Here is a 26,382-nt window from a genome sequence, read left to right on the forward strand (position 1 = left end):
ATTCAAAAAAAACCACCAAGTCAAGTTTCAGCTCTTCTCTGCTCTAAGGACACAGAGGAGTCGAAGAAAGAAAGTGCCACCATTCAGCTTTAGGGCAGGTTGTCAGGCTAACATTCCAAAATCACCGCCCCAAGATTCCACCCTCCATAGACTAAAACACTTGCTAAGGTACTTTAGGACCGCGCGGAGACCAGAGGGCAAAGACAGCTCTGACGCTCCGCCCCTCCGCTCTGACCCCGCCCCTTACAGTTGACCCCGCCTCTCCCCTCCGACTCACCCTTCCATCTGGCCCCGCCCTCCGAGCTGACTTCGCCCCTCCCTTTTGAGAAAATCCTTCCTTGCTGACCCCGCCCCTCCCCATTGACCCCGCCCTTTCACACTAACTCCGTCCCTTCCAGCTGACACCGCCCCTCCCCTCTGACACATCCTTCTCTGCTGACCCGTCCCTCCCGTTGACTCCGCACTCTAGGCTGACTCCACCCTCCATATGACTCCTCCCCTCACATATGACTCCGCCCCCTCCAGCTGACCCCCTCCCAATAACCACGCCCTCGCGTGTGACTCCGCCCCTTTTATACGGCCCCGCCCCTCCTCGCTGACGCATGCGCGGTAGCGAATTCTGCTGTCCATTTTGGTAGTCTTCGTACACGACTGGATGTTTCTCCTTCCTCCTTTATTTTTGTATTTTACACTCCTCACGCTCCTCCCGGGGAAGATTTATAATAAATATAATCGCCCCGAACACGACTTTTATTTCTCATCACGTAAAAGCGAATGCACTTTTCTGTCGTAAGAATAAAATACAGGGAACACTTTCTCGCACTCGCCGCCAAATCTCGCGAAATTACTCCTACAATCTCGCGAGATCAACCATGATCTCGCGAGGTTTTCCCTGGGACCCAGCATGCTTCGCGCCAAGGCGGAAGTGAATCACACACAAACAACAACAAGAAGCAGAAAACAAGCTGGCGACCATTGAGAGCTGTTTGGAGGTCCATGTCGCAATCGCACTCCATCCGGCTCGGCTTTGTTCTAATTTAGAGAACTTCTGGGGGAAATGGCGGTGCCCGAGCAGCAGCTGCCTTCGGCGAGGGGATGTCCGAGTTCTGCTGCTTCCCCTGCGCCGTCGCGAGGCGACCGAACCCTCCTGGTGAGGCATCTGCCCGCCGAGCTGAGCGCGGAGGAGAAGGAGGATTTGCTCAAGTATTTCGGGGCGCAGTCGGTGCGCGTGCTGTCGGATAAGGGGCGACTGGTAAGGCGCCTCCACTTGCATGACAGGCCTTGCTGTGTGACCTTGGGAGTGAGGAAACCTGGAGGAAGGGCCTGTGCAAGCCGGGCCCCTGTGTCATGAAAGCTACCCTGGTTTTTTGGCCCACTTTTTAAAGAAAAATCAAAATTGCATCCATGTGGGATTCAGTTTTTTCCAAATTGCATGTATGTTGCAGCCGTGCTTAAAGTCTTCAACTTGCCTGAATGGGCAAGCAGAAAGACTAGAGGAAGGAAACATGCAATGGACCTCTCCTTTTTTTTGAAAAATCAAAATTGCATCCTTGGGAAGCTCAGGTTTTTTTTTTTTTTCTTCCAAATTGCATGCCTATCCAGCCGTGCTTAGAGTCTTATTCTGGCCTGAATGAGCCAGCAGAGAGAGAGAGAGAGGAAGGAGACATGGAATGGATCTCTTTTTTAGAAAAATTAAAATTCCATCTATTTGAAGCTAAGTTTTTTTTTTCCCCAAGTTGCACGCATGTCCAGCCTTATTCTGGCCTGAATGGGCCAGCAGAGAAACTATATATAGAGGAAGGAGAAATGGAAAGGTCCTCTTGTTAGAAAAATCAAAATTGCATCCATTTGGAGTCAGTTTTGTTATATTTTTACAAATTGCATGCCTGTCCAGCCGTGCGTAGTCTTCTTGCCTGAATGGGCCAGCAGAAAGACTAGAGGAAGGAGACATAGAATGGACCTCTTTATTAGAGAACTCAAAATTGCATACATGTGGAATTGAGTTTTTTCAAATTGCATGCATGTCTAGACGTGCTTAGAGTCTTACGATTGCCTGAATGGGCCAGCAGAAAGACATACTGGTTTCAAGTAGCCACAGGTACTACAGCTGGCTTTGCTACTCACCGTGATTATTCTGATTAAAAGTTCATGCAAATAACAGAAACATCTGTGCCATTCGGTTAAATGCACTTAATTTGTCCACACTGCATCCTGTTACTTAAAATAATGGTATAATTACACAAGCTGTGAAAGGAATGCCTCCTTAGAAGACTTCATTGGGGGGGGGGGCACAGTCTGACAGGATTATTCTTGGCTATGTGAACAGAAATCACTCCTGGCTTGGGCCATATGGGGCTTACGGGGATCGAATCACAATCCATCATCTTAGGTTGGGTCATGCAAGGCTAACGCCCTACTGCTTGCACCACCTCTCTGGCCCCAACTTTATTTTCTTTTGAGATTTCTTTACTGGCACTTTTACACATATTTGGGACTTTATGTTTTAAAATAAAGCTCCTTTGGATGGGGTGTAACAGGTATAAAGCACTTGAAATTGACCCTACCCCCTCCCCAAACACCCCCAAAATTTGGAACTCCCATGGAACCCAGATTACAGTGTTAAGAATAATATGGGTAATTGCAACTAACCAGCTGTTTCCCACCATTGATCCATATTCCTGTGCTGGGGTGGCAGGTGTGAACAAGATCGAAACTGCTGGACTGCTGCAGTAGTTATTATCTGGTAGCTTGAAGATCAGTGTTCTCAGATGTAGAATGGTTGAAAACCACCACCCTTGAACAATGGTTTTTCTTTTATTTTTCTTCTTTTGTTTTTGTTTTTTGGGCCATACCCAGCAGTGCTCAGGGGTTGCTCCTGGCAGGCTTGGGAGACCATATGGGATGTCAGGGATCAAACCTGGGTCTGTCCTAGGTTGGCTGCTATTGCCCGGCCCTGATTTTTCTTTTAATGAGTATTTTTACATTGCGTGCAAGGCAAACATCCTACCACTCTGCTGTTGCCTGGCCCCTGATTTTATTTTTAAAGAGTATTTTTATGTTGGACTCCACAGAGGCAAGTTAAAGGTCATTATCTTTTATATAAATGAAAGATATTTTAAGTTTAATAGGGACTTTAGAAATTTGGTCTTTCAAATTGTTTGAAAATACATGTAGAGCATGCTGTTAACGCTCACCTATACATGAAAAAGCATGAACGTAGCAATAATACATTTCTTTTGAGGTACTATACCTATAATTGTACCTGAATTCTTTTTCAGAAACATACAGCTTTTGCTACTTTCCCTAATGAAAAGGCAGCTGTAAAGGTATGCTATCTCTATACTATTAGTATTATCTCTTATCCAAATAAGTTTACTTTTACCCTAAATTTTAATCTGTATAAATGGGGACTATTGGGATATTTTGAACAAAGAAGCAATATAATTTGCATATTTAAAAGATTACTTTAACTATTATGTTGAGAAAAATGATTAGTGGGGAAAAAGTAAAAGGGAGAATTGTTAAAATATAGAAATTCTGTCCAGAGTTGATTGATATATGGCTCACAATTGTAGTAGAGAGGTGATATAGATAGATTTGAGGTTTATTTTAAAGATAGCAAACAGGATTTCTTGATAGCTTAAACATATACAGTAGGAGAAGGTATTAAGGACAAATTTGAGATTTTTGACAGACATGAAAATCAGTATTGCCATTTACTGAATTGGAGAAATTTGCAGATGGGGAACATTGTGGGTAGGAGTGAGGAAAAATTAGTAGTTTATTTTCTGTTTTGTTCTTGTTTTTTTGGATCATAAGTATGATCATTTTGTGTTAGGTTTTACTATTGGCACTGTGCTCAGGAATCACTTCCATTGGAATTGGAAGTCATATGGGATAATGGGATTGAATTTGAGTCAGCTGTGTGCAAAGCAAACTCCCTACCCACTGTATTATCCCACTGGCTCTATGGTTTATTTTCTGCAATGTTGATTTTGATTATTAGACACTTAGATGTCTTGGATTTCAGTTTTATGTTTTTATGTTCTTGGATTTCAGGATAGAATTTAGGGCCAAAATTGTACGTTTGGAACTCATTAGCTGGGAGAAGGTATTTGAGTTTGGGGTGCTTACCAGAAAAATAGAGAGGATAATTACTAGAGCTTATAACCCAACATTAATGTGAAAAATTATCTGTAAGCCATGTGAAGGATAGATATCAGTGAAAAATGTAGTAAATACTTTGAATTTAGTAATATTGGAAAGAGGATTAGGGGCCGGCATGGTGGCGCTAGAGGTAAGGTGTCTGCCTTGCCAGCGCTAGCCTAGGACAGACCACGGTTTGATCCCCCGGCGTCCCATATGGTCCCCCAAGCCAGGATCGACTTCTGAGTGCATAGCCAGGAGGAACCCCTGAGCATTACCAGGTGTGCCCCCCCCCCCCAAATAAAAACAAAAAAAGAAAAGAGGATTAACCCTTGAGTAACATTACAGAATTTGATATGCACTGTTCAAACCAGTGTCAGTAGACTGATGAGAACATAAGTCTGATTGAATAGACAGACGATTTTATATATAGGGTTTAGATAATCTCAAGGAGTTCTACTCTAAGACTTAGTTAAGATGTAGGATATGGCTAAGTAGGATTAATAGATGAAGAAAAAAGAATGTTGGAATAGAAGAAATAGCATTTTATATGCTGATATGTATAATTTATTTGAAAGCAGAAATTACCACTTAAGTGAAAGCATCATCCTCTTACCCGAAAGACAGACTCTTGAGAATGAAAGAGAGTAGGATTTAATATGTCAGGCAACTATGTTTAAATAAAATTATATTTAGTGTGTGATGACAGAACATAGCATTTATTACTACAGGCGCTATTAATAAATAAATGGAGACTTACAGTAGTCAGTGTTAATTATTTTAAGCTGCTTAGATAGGAGCAGGCTTAAATTTAACTAGATTTAGTTTGTTAGGTGATAAGAAGCACTATTAAACAAGGAATAAAGGGCATGGCAGTCCATAGAGAATGGCTTAGGGACAGACAGCCAATGGAGTATTAATACTGACTATATATACACATTATATATGATCCTTAGAAAATGTTGTGGTACATTTATCACCGATTTTAACTCTTGGTTCTTTTGAAGGCATTGACAAGACTTCATCAGTTGAAACTTTTAGGTCATACTTTAGTTGTTGAATTTGCAAAAGAACAAGATGAAGTTCATTCCCCATGTCCCACCTCAGACACTGAAAAAAAGAAAAGGTATGTAGATTAACTTGATTTTTCTATAATTAAAAAATATTTTCCTCCTCAGTACTTAGACATTTTTACTTTTAGATTAGCAAGTAAGTATCTTAAAACCGATGATATTTTAAAACAATTCTTAATGGTGCATTAGGAATCTGATTTATAATTAGGAAATAAACTGAGAAATTAAAATAGAGTGGAGATAAAGCATTTTAAGTTTAAAGGATGGTGACTAGTTTAAAGTCTGGTGTCAGATATTTGAATTTTATAGTCACGAGTTTAAATAATGTTATTGGGTACCCAGCTGTGATTATACAAATACGTTAGTAATTTAAGAAATATAACTCATTGCAGTTATATAACATTTAGAAAATTGATTTATGCTGGTGATCTTTGAAGTGTAGTCACTGGGTTAATTGCATCTCAGTTCTTAATGTGAAATACAGATTCTTGGGCCTTACTCATTACTGCTGAATGAAAAAAATGGGTAAGAAATGGGAAAACTCTAAATTCTAACAATTGTTTTTAAGAAAACCTACAGATGATATATTTTATTAAAGATGTTTGAGCGTCACTATTTTTTTTTTCTTTTTGGGCCACACCTTCTGACGCTCAGGGATTACTCCTGGCTATGGGTTCAGAAATCTTTCCTCGCTTGGGGAACCATATAGGAACCAAGGTCCGCTGTCCTGGATTGACCACGTGCAAGGCAATACCGATGTGCTATTGCTCCGACACCAGAGCAACCCTGTTTTGTACTTTGTAAATTTTATTGTGTGTGTGCCAATGTTTAATTTACCCTCTTCATAGAGTTACGGTGAAGAGTAAATAAAAATTTGTCTTACCTGTATCACATCTGGATTAAAAATGGTATCTAGTAATAGTAAGCTCTGTCTCCCTTACTTTAGAAATGCTTCTACGTTTTTATTACAGTACTCTTTTCCATACTGCCTTGACTGAAAAGTATGCTTTTTCAAAATGCTAAGATCAATTTTGATTCTGTATTTGTAGATCTGATGTCCCTGTGGAAGAGGATAAAGAAAGTAAAGAAGTTGGCTGTTTAACCATAGAAAATGGAATTGCACCAAATCATGGGTTAGTGTTGTTTTGTTTGTATTCTATATTTTTGGTTTTGTTGTTCAGTGTGTGTATGTAGTTTTTAAATAGTATTAGGAATATTCTATATTATACTTAGTATTTTTGAGCTGGAAGTTTATTGTAGTATCTGGCTGTAGTATTCAGATTTATAAAATAATTGCTAGGAAAGTCCAATTTGGGGGACAAGAGCAATAGTATAGTGAGTGAGATGTTTACCTTTCACATGGTCTACTTGGTTTCAATCCTTGGCACTGCATTTAGCCACTTGTCCCTGTCAGTTGTGATCCTTGAGCAGCACTGGCTATGTGCCAAAAAGAAATAGTCTTAATGGTATAGTAGTAGGTTTCTCCACCCCCCCGCCCCCCCAGTTTTTAGTTTTTGGGCCACACCCAGTGATGCTCAGGGGTTACTCCTGGCTCTGCGCTCAGAAATCGCTCCTGGCTTGTGGGACCATATGGGCCGCTGGTGGGTCGAACTGCAGTCCATCCTGAGTCAGCTGCTTATAGCTGTGCCACCGCTCCTGCCCCAGCAGTAGGGTTCTTGCCTTATATGTGGCTGACTTGAATTCGAACTCTAGAATCCCTGGTGGTCTCTTGAACCATGCCAGAACTGGTTCTAGAAGTAGGAATAGAACTGGGAGTAAGCCTCAGGCACCACTAGTCTTCCTCATCCTCCTCTTACCCTCTACTTTTTGTTTTGTTTATTATACTTTAGATGTGATCCAAACAAGAAAAGTCAGGGTACTGGTTTCTTTTAGTAACTTTGAGTTGTCAGGTACACTAAAGTTAGTAAAACTGAAGTTATCAAAGATTACCTAATGTTAGTAAAACTTATCAAAACATCAGCTGGGCATTTAAAGTAGTTTTGTTTTGTTTTTTAGCCTGACTTTTCCCCTGAATTCATGCCTCAAATACATGTATCCACCACCTTCAAGCACAATCCTTGCAAATATAGTAAATGCTTTGGCAAGTGTACCTAAGTTTTATGTACAGGTAAGTTGAGTAAACTTACTTCCTCAAAGAAGCTTGTATAACTTTAGTTGTCAGTTTTTAATCTAATTATCATACATTTCATATTAATAATAATTAGATTAAACTGATATATTTTATGATGTTTTGTTTCATCTGAGCTCTTATAACTAATGGATGGTTTATAAATAAAATTATTTCTTTCATGGGGACTGAAATTCCAAAATTAGGGAACTTATATGTTTGGATTCTGATGGCAGCACTTTTATACTTGCAGATGATTGATTTCTTTTTGTCTCACATAGTCAGGATATCTGGTATCTCGTACAGGGTTCACTAATTCTACTCATGGGGCTCTATAATTAACAATTAATTCCCAAAAGATTCTCCATCTAGTACTGTCATACTAGGATTTGGTTAGAATTCAGCATGTGAATTTTGTAAACTAAATTACTCAGTCCATTGCAAACAAAGCACAACGTTCAACTAAAGGCTTTCTTAAACTATCATAAGCTCACTGATGTGTTCAGCATTAGTAAAAATAATTTTAAATTACTTTGCAAAATAAAATTCCTGCAATTACTACTTTCTTACATAATGGGAAATGATAGAAGTTCCTGTGAAGTACATCTTTTAAATGATATTTATTTTACAATGGGGAAAGACAATATTTTGATAGATTTTATATTTAAAAAATATGGCATTCTTCATAAGTATAATAGTGCCAGTTTTATCCCTGTAGGGTCTGATAAAGCAAGATGTAGCTCACTCTGCATTCATTCTTCACAACAATAATATGTTTGCAAGGTTTTAAGTATTTAAGATGTCAGTTGATTATTTTACTATGCAAATTTTAATGTTCACTACTTCAAGGTGCTTCATCTTATGAATAAAATGAATTTGCCCACTCCTTTTGGACCAATTACTGCACGACCTCCTATGGTAAGAAGCTCTTAGAATTTGGGGGATTCAAAATTTCTTATTCCAAGGTGGGGTTATTGTGGCTAAATTCTACAAATATTTGTCCTTAACTTAATATACATGAAGCATAAGAAACATTTAAAGAAGGAATGTGATAATAGTCAAGTGGAGAAATGAAAATGTAAAAGAGGCAAAGTGTGAAAAATATACAAAAAATAGATCATTTCTACTGTTATTGTTGAATTCTTTGATGCAGAACACTATACTCTTCTATAGTAACTTTTAGTGAAATTATCTAAAAAGCTATCTAGCGTTTTATTTGTAGAAAGATGACCTCTGTACTTTTTGTTATAATTTACTGAGTAAAACATAATTTACATAAGAAGCTATGTTTAATTTAGAATAATTTTAGTTATTTCTAAGTACTCTATTTTATGGATAATAATATTGAGTGCTGACTTTTTAATACAAATTTCTGCTTTTGACTGGAAAGATAGTATAAGTTTAAGGCACTTGTCTTGCATACTATTAACTGGTTTGATTCCCACCATTATATATGATTTCCCCCCTTGTTACTAGGAGCACGGACCTAAAGAGATGTTTACTATTAACTTGGTAATTTTGGCTGGTAACCACATCACTTCAGTATTAGAGAATTAAAACATTAGTTAAAACTACACAAATGCTGTTAAATAAAACTCAGACTTTATTCATTTATCACATTGTAAGTTTGGGAGCCCTCCGGGAGGGCTTGGGGAACTGTATGAACTGAAGGGACCTAATCCCAGTTTATTCATGTGCAAGACAAAGGCCCTACTAAATGTATTATCACCCTGGCCCCTGTAACTTATTTTGTTTTATACCAATTCCATTCCTAAAGTAAAGCAGTAGAGCAGAACAATAATTTGCTTTGTTTGAGACAGTCTAAGAAACTGTTTCCTTTTGTTTGAGACATTCTAAGAAATATAAACTATTTGCTTTTGGGCCGGAGTGGTAGCACAGTGGTAGGGCATTTGCCTTGCTCATGACTGACCTTGGATGGACACAGGTTTGATCCCTGGCATCCCATATGGACCCCCAAGCCAGGAGTGATCTCTGAATGCAGAGCCAGGAGTAACCCCTGAGCATCACTAGGTGTGGCCCAACGAACAAAAATATGAAACAAAAAATAAACTATTTGCTTTTCAAAGTTAAATGATCACTCTACCCGTTGTACTATTTATTGTTATAGCCCACAATTACTTGGTTTTATGTATAGACCATGATAGACTTTTTATGAATTCATACAGTTAGAAAAACAGGCAAATTCAAGAAAAAAATGAAATCATGAGATGGGGATAATATTGTTGATTGCAAATGCTTTTTCTGTTCTATAAATATGCATTGCCTTTTTTATTCTCTTAATTAGTATGAAGATTATATGCTGTTACATGCACCTCTTCCACCTACATCTCCACAACCACCAGAGGAGCCTCCTTTGCCAGAGGAGGATGAAGAATTTTCTAGTAAAGAATCAGAATATGAAAGCAGTGATGATGAAGGTCGACAAAGGTTTGTAGAGTCAAAAAATATTTGTGTAGATTGCAAGAAACTAAATCTGAGAATGAGATTTTCATGCCCTTAATTTTTTTTTTAATAAAATTGAGGTTAGTAATAATCTGAGACTTATTATACAGACCATAGGAAAAAGTTTGGATTTATAGGTAATATTTTCAGATTGATTTTTCTGGTGTTTGAAAATATAATGTCTTCAATATTTGTGAATTTTGTAGATTTCCCCATTTTCAAACTATATTTAGGATTTCAGAGTCAGTAGAGTGTTTTTGCAGATGCAGATTTGCAGAATAATGAAAGCTTTGAGTGCTTGCATATAGGTTGTGAGGTAGAACTTGGTGCCATTCTATTCATTATTCATGTTATAAATAAACATCCTTTCTATGCTCTAGTTGGTATCATGGTGCATATTTATTTTTATGCTTTATTTTTTCTGCTGCTCTTGATGTTTCATAAGATCTACATTGTTGAAATGTTGCCTAGTGTTTTCAAGACCTAGAAATCTATGATTGACCTATGAGGAAAATACTTTTGTAGATACGCCTTTTAAGTCATGAGTTATATAATGCTGTTGAGAGAGCAATGCTAATAAAACTAAATATTAAAAAAGGTGTACTTGAACTGTAATACACAAAATAAGATATGTGTTGGATTTTATATTGAAATGTGAGTAAACACCTTATTTGCAGACACCTTATTTCAAGTTTCTTTAGGAGCTGTGGTTCATTATTTACTAAATCAGTGCTAGTGGAGTTCTTACAAAACATAGCTATCTTAGTGGAAACAAGAATAGTTTGTATTCTTGTCAATTGAGTTTTCCGAAATTCATCTCAAATTTTAAACCAATCCTATAGAATAAGATGATTGTTAGTGGCTAAAATAGACAAATCATTTTTGTATTATTTTTATTGTTAACCTGTATATAGCTTATAAATATTTTTGCCAAAAGCAGTATGTAGTTAATAATGCTCAATTGTATAATCTAGCATAACCTCAGACTTTCTAAATATTTGCTGTTTAGAGCCAGGAAATTCTGGGAAAACAGCTATGGTGTTGATGTGTTTTTCTTTGAGACTTTATATTTACAAATACAGGGAGCTGACTGTATTTAGTCCTAATGTAATTTTTACATACACACTCTGAAAAGTAATAGTTGTAAATGACACTGAGATTTACACACATGCATGCACACTTTAAAAATTTGTAGTGTCAGGGCCGGGCGGTGGCGCTCGAGGTAAGGTGCCTGCCTTACCTGCGCTAGCCTAGGAGACGGACCGCGGTTCGATCCCCCGGCGTCCCATATGGTCCCCCAAGCCAGGAGCGACTTCTGAGCGCATAGCCAGGAGTAACCCCTGAGCGTCACCGGGTGTGGCCCAAAAACCAAAAAAAAAAAAAAAAAAAATTTGTAGTGTCAAATGATGATCTTTGGTAACAGCACAGAAATCAGATGGTGAATTGGTTGACATGAATCAAGACCTAAACAGAAAATCTGGTCAGCATTTTCCCATAGTCCAGTGGTCAGCAACCTTTTTTTCAACTGAGCCAAATCTCGCCAAAACCACGATTGAAATTTATTTTGAGAGCCACATTTTTAAAACTGAAAATACATAGGATGGTACACTGTTTTTAGTTTCAATAAGTTTTTATTGAGAATATTCTGCATGCAAGTGTTCACACAGAAATTCGCGGCTTGCCGACCACTGCGCATAGTCAATTTGATTATTATTGAATCAGTTTCAACTTAAGTTGTGGCAGTATATATAAATGTTTAATTGAATCATTGTAAAATATATAGTTCATGATTGAATTTCGGTCATAGAATATACAATACCAATGTACATTTCCACATCATCAGTGTCCAGTTTCCCTCCCACCTTCCCAACCTACCCTTTTCCTTGGCCTGCCTTTGTAGTAGACATTTTTATTCTTTGCCTCCATTTCTCTCTCTCTCGCTCTCTCTCTCTCTCTCCCGCTCTCTCTCTCCCCCCCTACACACAGACACACCTTTTTTTGAAAATATATATTCTTCTGAGGGAAAGAATAAAAAAAGTGTGACTGAATCTACATATTCAGATGAATATAGAAGTACAAGAAAGTCTTTAAATTACTCCTGAATTAAGTATATAGTATTATATCCTTGGGTTAATTTTATGGGTGTTTCACTTTCTTAATAGAAATAATATTAATAGTTTATGTTTACTGGCCAAAAGTTTGGATGCTTTGGTTAATTTTCTTAGGATTTTTTTTTTTATACATGAAGATGTAGTAAGAAATTTAACATACGATTTTTGAGTCATTTTGAGAACAAAGCCTGGATATGGACGAGTCAGATTTCATATTTTATTTTTATCTGGAAATACTGAAGAAAAAATAGGTACACATACATGACTAGCACGTATTTATTGATATCTGCCTTTTAAGAGACTCAAAACTGTGAGCATATATTTTTGTTTTTGTTCATATAAGAAAAATAGATTTGAAATGTACTTTATACTCCCCCCCCTTATTTGCACAACTGCTTTTAAATTTTACAAATGTCATAAGAGGTAGAGTTTTTACTAGAGACTTGAGCAGCTAATCCAAGGAAACAGTGATTCAATGGAAGACAGAAATGCCTTAAGATAAGATGTCCTTTACCTTATTTCTTTTTCCATACCTGGTGATGCTCAGGGATTACTCCTGGCTTGTGGGACCATATGGGACACCGGGTATTGAACCGAGGTCCATCCTGGGTCAGCCACATGCAAGGCGGCTATCACTCTGGCCCCAAGCTTTACTTTATTTCTTAAAAGTTACTTCAGATACAGTGTTTGGAATCCTTCCTTTCAAGGTATTTTATTACTGGCTTGCAGTATTATAAAAAATTTTTTTTTGTTTTTGTTGGGTCACACCCGGCAGCTCAGGGGTTACTCCTGGCTCTATGCTCAGAAATCGCTCTTGGTAGGCTCGGGGGACCATATGGGATGCCAGAATTTGAACCACCATCCTTCTGCATGCAAGGCAAACGCTTTACCTCCATGCTATCTCTCCAGCCCCCAAAACAACAATATTTTAAATAAAAATGCTTTGGTCCAAACTCTTTAGTAATATGAGTTAATATGTTATTAAGTGAAGACCTTTTAAGTACAAATCAAAGTGATTATTGTATTATTACATTTCTTCAGCTTTTTGTAAGATTAAATTATTTTAGTATGGATTCTTTGCTTTTTTAACGTCACTATAAGTATTCTATTTGAGTAACTGACCTTATAGTTAAAGATATTTAGAAACTAAAAAATTATAATATTCCTAGATCTTTCAAAATAATACTTAACAGAGCTGTAGGACTTGCATATTTGCCAATAGTCTAGTGTTGAATGCAGGTGGATAACCCCAATTCAATCTTTGATACCACAATGCGTTCCCCTGAACACTGCTAGAGTTAGTCTGGGTAATCTCTGGTACCAAGAAACACCATATCTAAAGTAAGTTCCTTTTGCATAAATCTACCCAACAAGGCAGAAAACTACTAGGATGGACCCCAGGCCTCCTGACTACTGCTTGGGATGCCAAAAACTAAAGTTAATGGCTTAGGAATACTTAAATAATGCTGATTGTTTTATTATCTGTAACTCCAAGTACAGATTTAAGCTCACTAAACGTATTGGTAAATAGCAAGGTCATCCGAACACTTTTCTGTTCCTCACAATATAGGATGACTAAACTAATGGAACTGGCTAATCTTCAGCCCACAAGACCAAAAACAGTAAAGCAGCGTCATGTGAGAAAAAAGCAAAAAATAAAAGATATGTTAAATACACCTTCTGCTTCACACAGGTAATTTTGTTGGAATATGAAATACTTGCTTTGTATGTGCTTTTTCTTTTCCTATTTTTTTTTTCAACTGTTTAGGCCATACCTGGCCACCTTGGTTCTCAGGGCTTCCTCTGGCTCTGTGCTTTGGGTTAATACTTGATTGTGCTTGGGTAACCATATGGGGTACTAGAGATCAAGCTTGGGTCAGCAGCATGCAAGGCAAGTGCTCTGTCGGGTTTTTATGTACTTAAACATTTCTCAGTCTTGCTTTTATTTCTCACTCCTAAACATAGTTTTATCAGTAACTTCTTTTTACATCCATAGGTATTATTGCCTATTTAATTATTTAATTATTACCTATTTAATCAAGCATTTGATATTGCATGTAATGATATTGCATGTAACTTTGATGCTAAATCTCGTAATTGTGTCACTCTTAATTTCATATTACTTTTTTTTAATCTCGCATCTTTTCTACTTTTCCTTTTCTCATCATCTCTTCCCTTTTTTAAAGATTGGGTTCTATATGTTGTTTGGGGGTGTCGTCATACTTATGATACTTGGATTATTCCTGGCTTTGCACTTAGCAAATAACTTTTGATAGTTTTGGGGGGACCATACGGGATGTTGGGGATGAACCAGAGTGGCTAAGTGCAAGGCAAATGCCTTACTAATTATATTATTGCTCAGCCCCTCCATTCATTTTTTATTTTTGGTAGTCTTCTGATGATTATGTGTTGTTTTTCCTTCTGATTTTCATTTGGTTTTTATTTTACTATGAGCAGATAAATCTAGTTTTAACCTCCTAAGACATAAAATCTTCTTTTTCTACTTTCTGTTTACATACTCTATCCTGTGGACAGTATTTAAAATAAATAAGTTTATAGTAGTAAATACAGCTATAAAATAATTATACAGTAAAATGTTATTGAGTTACATAATTTCAGTGATGTATTTTCATTTTAGGCACACAAGGGTTCATGTAACTATCCTACCACTGCTTTTGTTTTCTCCTCTTGAATTCATGTTTATGATTTCTCCACATATTAATATAAAGTCACACTGGTTCCCTTTGTTTGGAACTCTCAAGTGTTCAGAGAAAGCCCTAGCTCCCCACAAGCAATCCTTAGCAGTAAACTGCTAGTTTATTGCAAAAATCTTTTTTTCAGGGTTACCTGAGCCATCCTGGTAATATTCAGGGTCTCCGAGGCTATACCAGTTGACAAATACTTTGATTTGATAAAATTTCACCCTTCTCAGCAGTATACAGGACACTCTAAAACTATTGTCACATACTATTAAATATGTTATGAGTTTTTCTGCTAACTATTGTGCAGTTTAGAGCATAGCTCCATAGTTGACACCACTTTTCAGTGAATTAATAGTCATGGATAGTGAACTGCATGAGCTATGATTTCATTAATAATTCAAAAGATGATATAAAAGGAAAAGATATGGAGTATTAAGTTAAAGGTCATGAAAAAAATTAGTCAATTGAGAAATCTTTAAAGATTTAAGAGAGAAGAATCACTTTCAGCAAGACTTTGAAGATGCGAAGCAGAAGAGATAGCCAGTATGAATGAAAGGTGAAAGCTAAGTTTCCAAAGATGATGAAATGTTAGATATAAGAAGAAAAATGCTAAAATTAAAAGTGAAGGAATAATAGATTTGCTTTGAGTGTTAGATGATACATTATGGATTTATTGAGGGAGGAATTGTAGTGACATTGTCATCTAAAAAATAATCCTTTTAGACCTTGTTACTTTATGATGAAGCTTCACAAAATAAAAATAAGCACATATAGGCTGAAGGTCAGGATTATGAGTAAGAAATAATGATTTTAAAATGTATAAAGTACTAGTTTATATTGTATCCTGAGTATTTTACCAATGAAATGGTATTCATTTTAGATGAACTTACCAAAAAAATAAAAATACATTGCCTTTTTTATCCACATTCACTGATTTTTTATACGGACATGATTTTGGTTGAAAGGATGGCAGAACTTTTATTTGCCTGTTTGTCATTAAATGCATTATATTGCTAGTATCTAATAATACAAAATTACTGTTAATTACAAATTTAATTTTATTTATCTTTTTTGCAAAGTAAATTTTTCTTGAACTTTTAAATAGAATTATAACTGATAATGGTTTTTTTAAAAACATTTTTTCATTTTTAAAAGCATGAATTTTGTTTTGTTTTGTAATGCTCAGGGGTTATTCTTGCTATGCGCTCAGACATCACTCCTGGCTTGGGGGAATATGGGACTATATGGGATGCCTGGGCATATGCCCTAACGCTGCGCCACTGCTCTGGCCCCTAAAAGAGAATTAATTTATTTTCTGAGTATCTGATTTATTTTTTACCCCACATTAGTCAAAATGTTTCACATGTATGTGTATCTTGACACTGCGATTCCCAGCCTTTTTTTTGTAGTAGCTCTGAACAATATATGAATTAAACTTAGTTTTTCTAGCCTCATTTAAAAAGGATAAGAAACAGATAAAGCAGATCTTAATATTTTTAATTTGTTAGTCTAATATGTTTTTCACACTAAACACCATTTTGTTGTTTTTTGTTTTGGGGTCACACCGACCTTGCTCCAAGATTACTCATGGCTTTGCACTCAGGAATTACTGCTCCTGGTGGGGCTTAGGACCACATAGGATGCCCCAAATAGAACCCAGGTTGCCTGCGAACAAGGCAAACTCCCTACCCACTATACTCTTCTTTGTCCCTCAGGAACATGTTTTAATCTTAACTGCAACATTTCAAGTACTCCCTATCACCATGTTGCTATTTTGTACTATTTTGGACTGCTTTACTAATTAGTACATAGAATTATAGCATATGATTCATTTTTTCCCAACCGTATAGCATATGATTCTTTATATTATGAGTCTTTATATTACACATGAGATTAAACTTTTTTTTTTTTTTTTTTTTTTTTTTGGTTTTTGGGCCACACCTGGCGGTGCTCAGGGGTTACTCCTGGCTGTCTGCTCAGAAATAGCTCCTGGCAGGCACGGGGGACCATATGGGACACCGGGATTCGAACCAACCACCTTTGGTCCTGGATCTGCTGTTTGCAGGGCAAACACCGCTGTGCTATCTTTCCGGGCCCGAGATTAAACTTTTGTGCATATTGGTAAACATTGTGATTGTGTTCCTAATACTTAACACTTCCTATATCATGTACTGAAAATAGCTGTACTATTTCTTAAACTATGTTATCTATACTAAGAATTTAATAGTATAGGTATTAGAGGAGTTCTTATGGCTTATTAAGCACTACCTTTGTAGAGTATATAAAATAGACTGATGTCTTACCCTTTAACATTTAATGTAAATGACTATATAATTATTCATCCTACCCTTTTAAAATTAATAATGAAAATGTGTTTTAGTCACGTTTTTATTTGCAAATTCAAAGTGATGCTGTCTGTTTATAAATAGCAATTTGCATCCTGTGCTGTTACCTTCCGATGTATTTGACCAAACACAACCTGTAGGTAATAAAAAAATTGAATTCCATATATCTACTGACATGCCAGCTGGATTGGAAAAAGATTTAGACAAAGAACAAAATTTTGAAGAACAAAATAGTGGTAAGTATATCTTATTTTAATTCTTTAAGGTTGATGTAAAACTTCCTGTTCAGATTTCTATTTTAGAATTAAAATTTACGATTTTTGTACATTTCAATGTTTATGAACTATATTTAAAATCTGAAGTTATGGGAGAGATAGCACAGCAGTAAGGTGTTTGCCATGCACACAGCTAACCTGGGATGGACTGGGGTTTGATCCCTGGCATCCAATATGGTCCTTAGAGCCTACAGGGAACAATTTCTGAGTGCAGAGCCAGGAGAAATCCATGAGTGCCACCAGATGTGGCCCAAAAACAAACAAGAAATCTGAAGTTATATCTTAACCACTATTAACAACTTTGATCATTATATGTTGCAAATTATTTATATAACTGATATTACAAATTATACAATTAGATGGTTGAACGTCGTTGTCTTTTCATATAATCTCTTTTTGTTTGATATTTCTTTTTTTGTGGGGGGCACATCTGGCTGTGCTCAGTTACTCCTGTGTCTGCTCAAAAATTGCTCCCGACAGGCTAGGGGGGATCACAAAGGATGCCAGGAATCAACCTGGGTTCATCTCAGGTCGGCTATGTGCAAGGCAAATGCCCTACCTCTCTGCTATTGCTCCAACTCTGTTTTAATATTTCTATTCTTAGACTTTCATCTCACCCCTTCACTCTTGACACATTCTTAAATTTTGAAAGCTTCATTTACTCAAGAATTTAGACTACTCTGAGAGGAGGACCATCACCCTAATCCATATAAATATTTAGTAATTTTAGATAATAAATAGAAATCGTTTTAAAATATTTACTTATATGTCAGATGACAAATCCTCACAAAAATGTTTGTACAGACTTTCTACATTATAAAGAGGCTTCTATAATTTTAATGTGTCATGATCTTTATATGATTCTTACAGAAGTAGTTTTTTTTTTATTTTAAGTAGTATGACTAGGATTTTTCTATTGCATAGCTTTATCATTGTTAACTTTTATGTCCATTATAATTTTTGCTAAAGCTCTAATTTATTTTTCTGAATGCAAGTCATTATTTCTCCAAAATTTAAAATTTAGTCTTTTGAATTTTCTTAATCCAATCATTATTTCTTATAGGGACAATAGTATATAATTAATTTACTTTTAGTGGGAGGAGAGTCAGTATTGGTATAGTACATCAGTTGTTAAGTAGTTTTTAATAGTATTTATTCAGAAAATGCACTGAACTTAATTTATTAATATGTGAGAAAGGTGAAGATTCTTTCACAATACTCTGATGTTCTTTCTATAATGTGTTCATGGTGAATGTATAACTTGTGTTGAGTGACTACATAATTTTTGTAATAAATTAAATTCCATAATGCAATTTATAGTTCAGGAAGGATACATGAACTGAAAGCATTATTTCCCTTCGATACACATTGTTTGCCAGTAAATATTTCACCACTCTCCGGATACCCCATACTACATATATAGATTTTTTTTTTCTGATTTCTAAATTTCTAAACTATGCAACGTAAGAACTTTTTGGATACTTAGGTTTTGTACATAGTTGTCTTCGTGTTGTAAAGCTGTAATTTTCATGACAGAAATAATTTGTCTACAAATTAAGCATTTACGATATGAACCTTTACAGTAAGTTTGCGTACTCTAGTTTGTTATGAAGAAATGTACTAAGAAAAATACTAAGAACTTTTAGTGCAAAAGATACCTTAATTATTTTTTTAAAGGAAGGAAAAAATGTTTAGTAGGAAAGTATTTTAATGACTTAAGTAGTCTGAGATTAACCTGCTACTAAATTTGATGCATTCAATACAGGATTTGGAAAAATCTTCCCCAAACCTAATTTGAACATTGAAGAAGAAATAAAGGATGACTATGATGACATGCCATCAGAATGTATTTCTAGGCGAGAGTTGGAGAAAGGCAGAATTTCTAAAGAAGGTAATTTAATGAAATCATATAGTACTGTTCCATTTTTACATTTATGTTACCCTTCAGAACAAAATGATGTATCTTTTCATCTTACTTATTTGAATTACATGCTTAAAAGCACACTTAAACTTCTTAAACACTGCTTTAGTTATTTTGATTTGTTTTTTTATAGCTGTCATTATTAGGGGAAAAAACATTTTAATTTAATGTTTTCTGTATTTGTATTGAGAATTTTATTCTGTGACCAGAATTTGCATGACATTTTAGTGTGTGAAGCCATATTCCATATGCTATTAATAGTCAGCATAGAACTGTTTTATATATGTGCAAAGCAGTTTTAAAAAAATAGTTTTGGTTCGTAATTTTAATTGGTAATTAGGAATCTTTGTAAGAATTTATGTACTAACATGATAACTTCTGAAATATATTTTCTGGTTTAATACCTTAAAATACTTTTTCTTAAATTGTGATACTGTATTTTTGACATAAAACTCAAATAAAAATAAAAAAATAAAATCAACCAACATCTTAAGGAACCTATACCTGATATTTTATTGAATAAATCTTAACTATTCTAGATGGCGTGAGATTTTAAGTTTTCTTTCAAGTTTTTTACATAATGGAATTGGGGGAGGGGCTTTCAGACGATGCACAAGAGGCCAGGAGAACCCATTAGTGATTTCTTAGCCACTCATTCTTGTAGTTGATGACAGGTGTCAAGAGCACAGAGCTGTTTGGGTCCTGTGGTGCTCAAGCACCTCCAGGATCCCAGCCCACAGTAACTGGGATTAAACCAGGAATGCATTTTGATCATGGACTCCAGTTCTGGGAGTTAGTGCTCAGTAGTAGTAGTAGTACTATTAATTTCTGTGATTTTTAACATTTTCATATTTTATATTTTAAATTATATTTATATTATATATTTTATATTTTCATGTTTTATAGTTATTTTGGATGCTACCTTTATTTCTGAAATTAATAAAAAATATCTTTTTTATGTCCTGTTTTATTTACATAATAAGAAATGGAAAAACTTTCGGTATTCAGAAGTTATGAACCTGGTGAACCAAATTGTAGAATTTATGTAAAGAATTTAGCTAAACATGTTCAAGAAAAGGTAAGTTGAATTTTATAAATTTACTTTATCATTCTCTTCCTCCCCAACTCTGCTCTTTTTGACTGAAATTTTTTTGTCCTTTTGAAATTTTAGGATCTTAAGTTTATTTTTGGAAGATATGTTGATTTTTCTTCAGAAACTCAGCGAATAATGTAAGTGGCAATCTCAAATTATTTTTGTTTCAGTATGTTTTTTATAAAATGCATGGGGGTGACGCTCAGGGGTTACTCCTGGCTATGCGCTCAGAAATCACTCCTGGCTTGGGGGACCATACTGGATGCCAGGAGATTGAACTGCAGTTTGTCCTAGGCTAGCACTGCCAAGGCAGATGCCTTAACCACTCTGCGCCACTGCTCTGGCCCCAAGTCCCTTTATTTTTTTAATGTTATTAACATTTTCTACATGTATTTTTAAACGTAGAGTTATGAAAAATAATTATAGTTGTTAGTAATAAAAGTTTTAAATGATTTATACTCATAATTAAAGTATATATGGTAAATAAGGACATTGAACTTACATACTCATTGATAATTAATTTTAGAACAAAATATTAAATGTAGTTTTAAAAACCTGTGTAATTGTTTTATCACATTTCTATTAACTTTCAGAATTGCTTGGCATTTTCTGAAGCAGTTATTTTCATTCTTAACTCTTCTAGGTTTGACATACGCTTGATGACAGAAGGGCGTATGAAAGGACAGGCATTTATTGGACTTCCAAATGAAAAGGCAGCAGCAAAGGCATTAAAGGAAGCAAATGGATATGTACTCCTTGGAAAACCCATGGTGGTTGTATCTTTTAATTAGTCTGTGCCAAGACTAGTTTTTAGTAAAGTGTTATTGATCTTTTTTATTTATATTATCCTTTAGAAGTATCAGCAACTGGCATTCTAGCTTGAGTTACTTAATTTCAATTACATTTAACAATTACATGCTAACCTTACAGCTACATAACGTTCTAAATTTATACTAGGTGTAAAGATTTTATTTAGTCAGTTAAAATTACGTATTTTCAGGGGACCGGAGAGATAGCATGGAGGTGGCATTTGCCTGGCATGCGGAGGGACAGTGGTTCGAATTCCAGCATCCCCTGTGGTCCCCCGAGCCTGCCAGGGGCGATTTTTGAGCATAGAGCCAGGAGTAACCCCTGAGCGCTGCTGGGTGTGACCCATAAAAACAATAAATAAATAAATAAATGTACATATTTTCAGAAAGATTTCATTAAATATATTTTTATACATTTCATAAAGTTCTGGAATTCTAGTAATTGGGAATGCATTTGAAGTTATAAAGAAAAATGATTTATTGAATTTTTATTGTACCATATTTTAATAATTATCAAAGAGGTAGTATAAGGTATTGGTACATATATGTGATCCTCATTGAGTTTTGTACATAATTCCACCCTTCCTCCATGTCCCCCATGTCCCTCTTTAGCTCCTGAGAACCTCAAGCAGCATCCATATGACCCTCAAAAAGGCCATCAGCCCAGGATCTAAGTGGCACTACCGTCTTGGTTTCTAGTATTCAGTTGTCCTGCTAGTTAGCTGACCCAGATCCTCAGCATTGCTTGAGAATGCCCCTTGCCCACCACCATCTAGTCTCCTCCCATAAAATAAAGGTACATATGTACTTCTACAAATCATAGATTGTAGGAAGGAGTTTTTAAAAGGTGTATTTGACAAATAGGTATGGGTGGGAAAATAAATGTATAAAAAAATTCTATCATGTATCAGGAAGTTGTTCATTATTTTTAAAAGATCACTTTCATGTTTGTGAAAGAAGCCTTAATTTTTAAATATTAGCAGTTTGCTCGATCTGCTAGACCAAAGCAAGATTCTAAAGATGGAAAAAGAAAATGTTAACAATTGAGAAAGGTAAGTGCGGATATAATAAAATAAAGAGCAAGGCTTTATGGAGTTAAATTTAGGGACAATTAAAAACTTCCTAGAGAAAAAATTTGTCTTCTAATGTTTTACAACCACCAATCATCCCTCCTTTTTTATTTCTTGCTCTATAACTTTATGTAATTAATTTTCACTAAACTGTTTTCAGTTATCTAAAACTGAATCAATTAGAACATTTGAAATATGTAAAGATAATTTTGGGATATGAATTTTAGTGTGGAATGTATGTTGGTTTTTGAATGCTTAGAGAAAAATCAGTGGCTTTGAAAACTTAAAATACTGTATAATTATTTGAACGACTTAAGATATAGCTTGCTAGGTTTCTCTCTGTCCTACCAAAATTAAGTCTATGGACATAGCCTCGGAATACAAACCATCCCAGTTTTCCTGGAATGGGTTTTCTAGGATAGAGGACTCAAGTGTTAGAAGTAGGCAAGTGTCCACCAAGATTAAGTTGATCATCCTCTAAAGTCTTTTAATTTGTATTACTAATTATTAATTTCACATTCCACAGAGATGAATTCATATTTTCATGAAAAATCACTTTTCTAATAAGTAATTTTAATTCAAACTAAAATGATGAATGTCTTTAAGTGGTAGAATTAGTAAAGTGTGTTACTGTTTAACTTAGATGAGTGTATATAATATGTTTTAATTATACTTGAAATCTGCCATTGTAGACGTATGTAGGAGAACATAAAGCATTAATGAATCAAAATTACTGGTGCTAAGGGGAAAGATTAACATAGCTAGAAGAAAATTTGGCTCACTGTTTTACCTTTCGTGAGATGCCTTAATATTTAATTTTTGTTCTACAGTATCTATACTGATAGAGTCAAAGTCTTACAATTACCGTAAAGGAACTACTAAACAAGCATTAGTGTATATTAAATCATTTATTTGTCAATCTAAAATGAAAAATAAGGAAACAATTATAATGCATTCTGCTGTTCTTCCTTAGAAGCATTCCTGCGTAAATACTGCTGTAATACTGTCATACAAAGTGTATCCTTTCTTGTATCCTTTTTTGGGGCACTGGATTTTGATTTTCCCAAGAAATGGTTTGTCCCTCTCCACCTACTGATACAGATTAAGCAATTAATACTCTAAAAGATTGGTTCAAATGAAATATTTCTTAAATTATTTATTGATTAAACAAACACGGTGGTTTTTTCTCTTTAGAGATGTTGCTGAATATTGTATGCTGCCCTTTAATATACTTATTTTTTTTCCAGGAAAGTTAGTGAATCAGGTCAATTTATTTACTTGAAAATGTGTGCATTTGAAGATTGTGTTCTTTTGGACACAGAATTTAGTCTCGTTTCTTCTATTTATGTATTTAATAAATCTAATATTAGTAACCTTATTTTCTATTTTATGATGTATCTGACTTCATATTCTGTATAACATAAAGTAAACTTGGGGAAGAATTTTTTTCTTTTTAACAAGTACATATATTGAAAAGTAATTAAAATGTATTTCTATATATATCACAAATAAGAGCAACGACAGACCTTATATTTGAAGTCATTTTACCCCAACGTTTTTTGACATAGCACTTAGGAATATTTTATTTTGGTGTCTAAACAAACAAATCAAAAGAAAATAGAGAGGAGAAGACATAATGTTGACCTCAGGGTAGCACATTGTGAAAAAAAAAAAAACTAGTAGGTAAGTTACAAGAATAATCTACAGATTTGTGGATGACCTGAAATCACTTAGAAGAAAGGTTTCCAATCTTGGCTGCATGATGGAATGATCAGGGGAACTTTTAAAAAAAAATTACATTTAAAATAAAATAAAATGATGTGAATTCACACATGTACACCTTTTCCCTATCATCACCCAGAATAGAGATTTCCTTTTTATGGCTGTATAATGTATTGATCTGGGGAGCTTTAATATTGAATTAAAAGAAAATAAAGTAAGGCAAGCACACACACATACATATTCACCCCCTGGATTCCTCCCACAGAATTTTGAATGAATTGGTTTGGAATACGGCATGGATAAAAGGGTGCTTTTCTATTTCCCAATGAATTGATTCTTAATATCTAAGCAGTATTGAGAACTACTCAGGGAGGATTAATACACATAAATATTCCTGGACTTTAATTAGGAGAGTTTCTAGGAATAAAACAAAGATTAATCTCAAAATTTCTTTAGTAATTTAAGGACGAAACAGTTCAGATACCGTTTTCTTGGATTGAAATGATCACTTTGTTAATACCAACCAAGCCTTCCAGCTTTACAGGGTAAAGTTGTGTATTAAAAAAAAAATGTGGGGCTGGAGATATAGCATGGAGGTAAGGCATTTGCCTTTCATGCTGAAGGATGGTGGTTTGAATTCCAGCCCATATGGTCTCCTGTGCCTGCCAGGGTTGATTTCTGAGCATAGAGCCAGGAGTAACCCCTGACCACTGCCGGGTGTGACTCAAACCCCCAACCCCAAAAATGTGGCCCTATATTTCTTTGCAAGAAGCCTTTAATCTATAAGAAGAGGGAGGACAACACTGGTGGTGGGAATGCTCCTGATTCATTGTCACTATGTACCTTAAATATTACTGTGAAAGACTCATAATTCACTTTGTTCACAATTTTAAAAATCTCAAAAAATTATATATTACCCAGTGCTAAGGCCAGTAATTAGTTCACAAGTTAAAAGGACTATAAAGTTTTCCAATGTGGATAATGGATTTTTAAGTTTACTTAGCAAGAATCCATGAAATTATTCCATTTTATCCAAAAAAGAAAGTTCAAATTCCATTGTGACCCTCCTAGGATTAAACTATTAAAATTACTGTCTTATTTTATACATAAAATAAGCACAGTTAAATTAAATATAAATGTTTCTATATAAGCTATTTAGACTTTTCTCACTGACATGATTCACTAATTTTCTAAATGTAAGCATTGTAACTTCTAGTTCATTTTAAACTAGCTATTTTATAATTATGATTATTTCTAATGGAGACCTTTATAATGTTTTAGGTTCCCTTTGAATTCCGTATCTTGCAAGTACTTTCAAGCTCTGAACGAAGAAAGTGATTATCTGGATTGTGGAACTGTGCGTAACAACTTTTAAAGTGTATTTAAAATGAAAACTATACTTTTAAATTTGTGTTTATTAGAGATCTACTATATGTATTTTAAACACTTCATATATAATAAATTATTTTCTTTTCAATAAAATATTTGCAATTTTTCTTTGTTCCATATATTGGGATACTGTGCCTTGATAAATTTCTGCTAACTATAAATTTCCTTTGTGATTACAAGTCACACTTTGCCCTTTCTTGATAGCAATGTGTACCAACTTACATTCTTTTTTAACAGTAATCCGAACTAAGTGTTATTTAGGAGTATTTTTCAGCTAGTATGAGTTTTGGATTTTATTTAATTTAGTGTTTTAATAGTGGAAACTTTTTGCCAGTTTAAAGGATTTGTGTTTTTTAATTTAGTCCTCAACTTTTTCGCCAAATGGCACTAGAATACAAATTTTTTCCATATAAAATTATTCTGGATCAGGAACAATAGTACAGTGGGTGGACATTTGTCTTCCATGTGGCTGACCCAGGTTTAATCTCTGCTCTATGGTCCCCCAAGCCCACCAAGAATAATCCCTGAACACTGCTAGGTGTGTCCCAAAGATAAAATACAAACAAAATATTTATTTTCAGTTCCCGTACTGAAATAATTTTTAGTTTAAGTGGTAAAACTTTGATATGTTTAATTTATTCTTCTCTATGCTCTTGTGAATATGTAATAATGAAGTCAAGTACAAAGACATAAGGAATTTTTTGGAATGCTCTTGTGAATCACAGCTTCCTCCCTTTCACCTACAGGGAGTAGGACACGGAGGTGTTTCTGAGAGTTGACCAACAGGGCTGGTAGTTTAATATAAAGTGTCTGATGGTGTAGTGCTCTACAAGGCCTTGTGGCACCACGAATTCCCCAATGTGAGGCCATTCTAGAGATGTGTTAAGGTTTCTGGGGCACACCTGTTGTGTGCCTTCCATTTATGCACCCAACGAATTCAGGGAGCTGTGCTATGCTATTGTATCTTGGAATTAGATGCTTGCTCTTTGTCTCCTGAACTTTTCCTGGCTTTAACAGTGAGACTTTAAGGATGAGAGTTAGAAGTAGAAGTGAATCTTAGAGCATATATATATATTCAGATGACAGATAGGTTAAAAACCATTAAAGAAGATTGAGGGAGAATTAGTAGCCAAAT

The 26,382-nt window shown here is 35.1% G+C and overlaps 2 protein-coding genes across 3 annotated transcripts in view; both read left to right on the plus strand.

The window, feature by feature from the left end:
• Positions 1–945: 945 nt before the first annotated feature.
• Positions 946–22,117, plus strand: RNPC3 (RNA binding region (RNP1, RRM) containing 3). Of its 2 annotated transcripts, XM_049765737.1 has the most exons (14): positions 946–1,252; positions 3,279–3,326; positions 5,154–5,272; positions 6,269–6,352; positions 7,236–7,347; positions 8,197–8,265; positions 9,653–9,795; positions 13,492–13,614; positions 17,053–17,204; positions 19,009–19,134; positions 20,148–20,242; positions 20,336–20,394; positions 20,901–21,033; positions 22,047–22,117. In XM_049765737.1, the coding sequence occupies exons 1-14, from the start codon at positions 1,058–1,060 to the stop codon at positions 22,104–22,106; spliced, it is 1,518 nt and encodes a 505-aa protein (XP_049621694.1). In that variant the 5' UTR covers positions 946–1,057; the 3' UTR covers positions 22,107–22,117. The 2 variants fall into 2 exon arrangements, with proteins under 2 accessions (XP_049621694.1, XP_049621695.1); XM_049765738.1 differs by lacking the exon at positions 8,197–8,265.
• A 2,821-nt stretch (positions 22,118–24,938) lies between these two features.
• Positions 24,939–26,382, plus strand: part of LOC125997286 (pancreatic alpha-amylase) — a 37,584-nt gene continuing 36,140 nt past the window's right edge. Inside the window, exon 1 of the mRNA XM_049765735.1 lies at positions 24,939–25,215. The gene's annotated coding sequence lies outside the window, so the exon portion shown is untranslated. The remainder of the gene's footprint in view (positions 25,216–26,382) is intronic.

Source organism: Suncus etruscus, chromosome 19 (assembly GCF_024139225.1).
Source record: "Suncus etruscus isolate mSunEtr1 chromosome 19, mSunEtr1.pri.cur, whole genome shotgun sequence".
NCBI lineage: Eukaryota > Metazoa > Chordata > Mammalia > Eulipotyphla > Soricidae > Suncus > Suncus etruscus.

Excerpts from the sequence above, each read along its gene's own strand:
- RNPC3 (XM_049765737.1), top strand. The coding sequence starts at position 1,058 with ATGGCGGTGCCCGAGCAGCAGCTGCCTTCGGCGAGGGGATGTCCGAGT. Across the intron at positions 5,273-6,268 it reads GACACTGAAAAAAAGAAAAG|ATCTGATGTCCCTGTGGAAG; the intron begins GTATGTAGATTA and ends CTGTATTTGTAG. Across the intron at positions 21,034-22,046 it reads TTGGAAAACCCATGGTGGTT|CAGTTTGCTCGATCTGCTAG; the intron begins GTATCTTTTAAT and ends TTTAAATATTAG.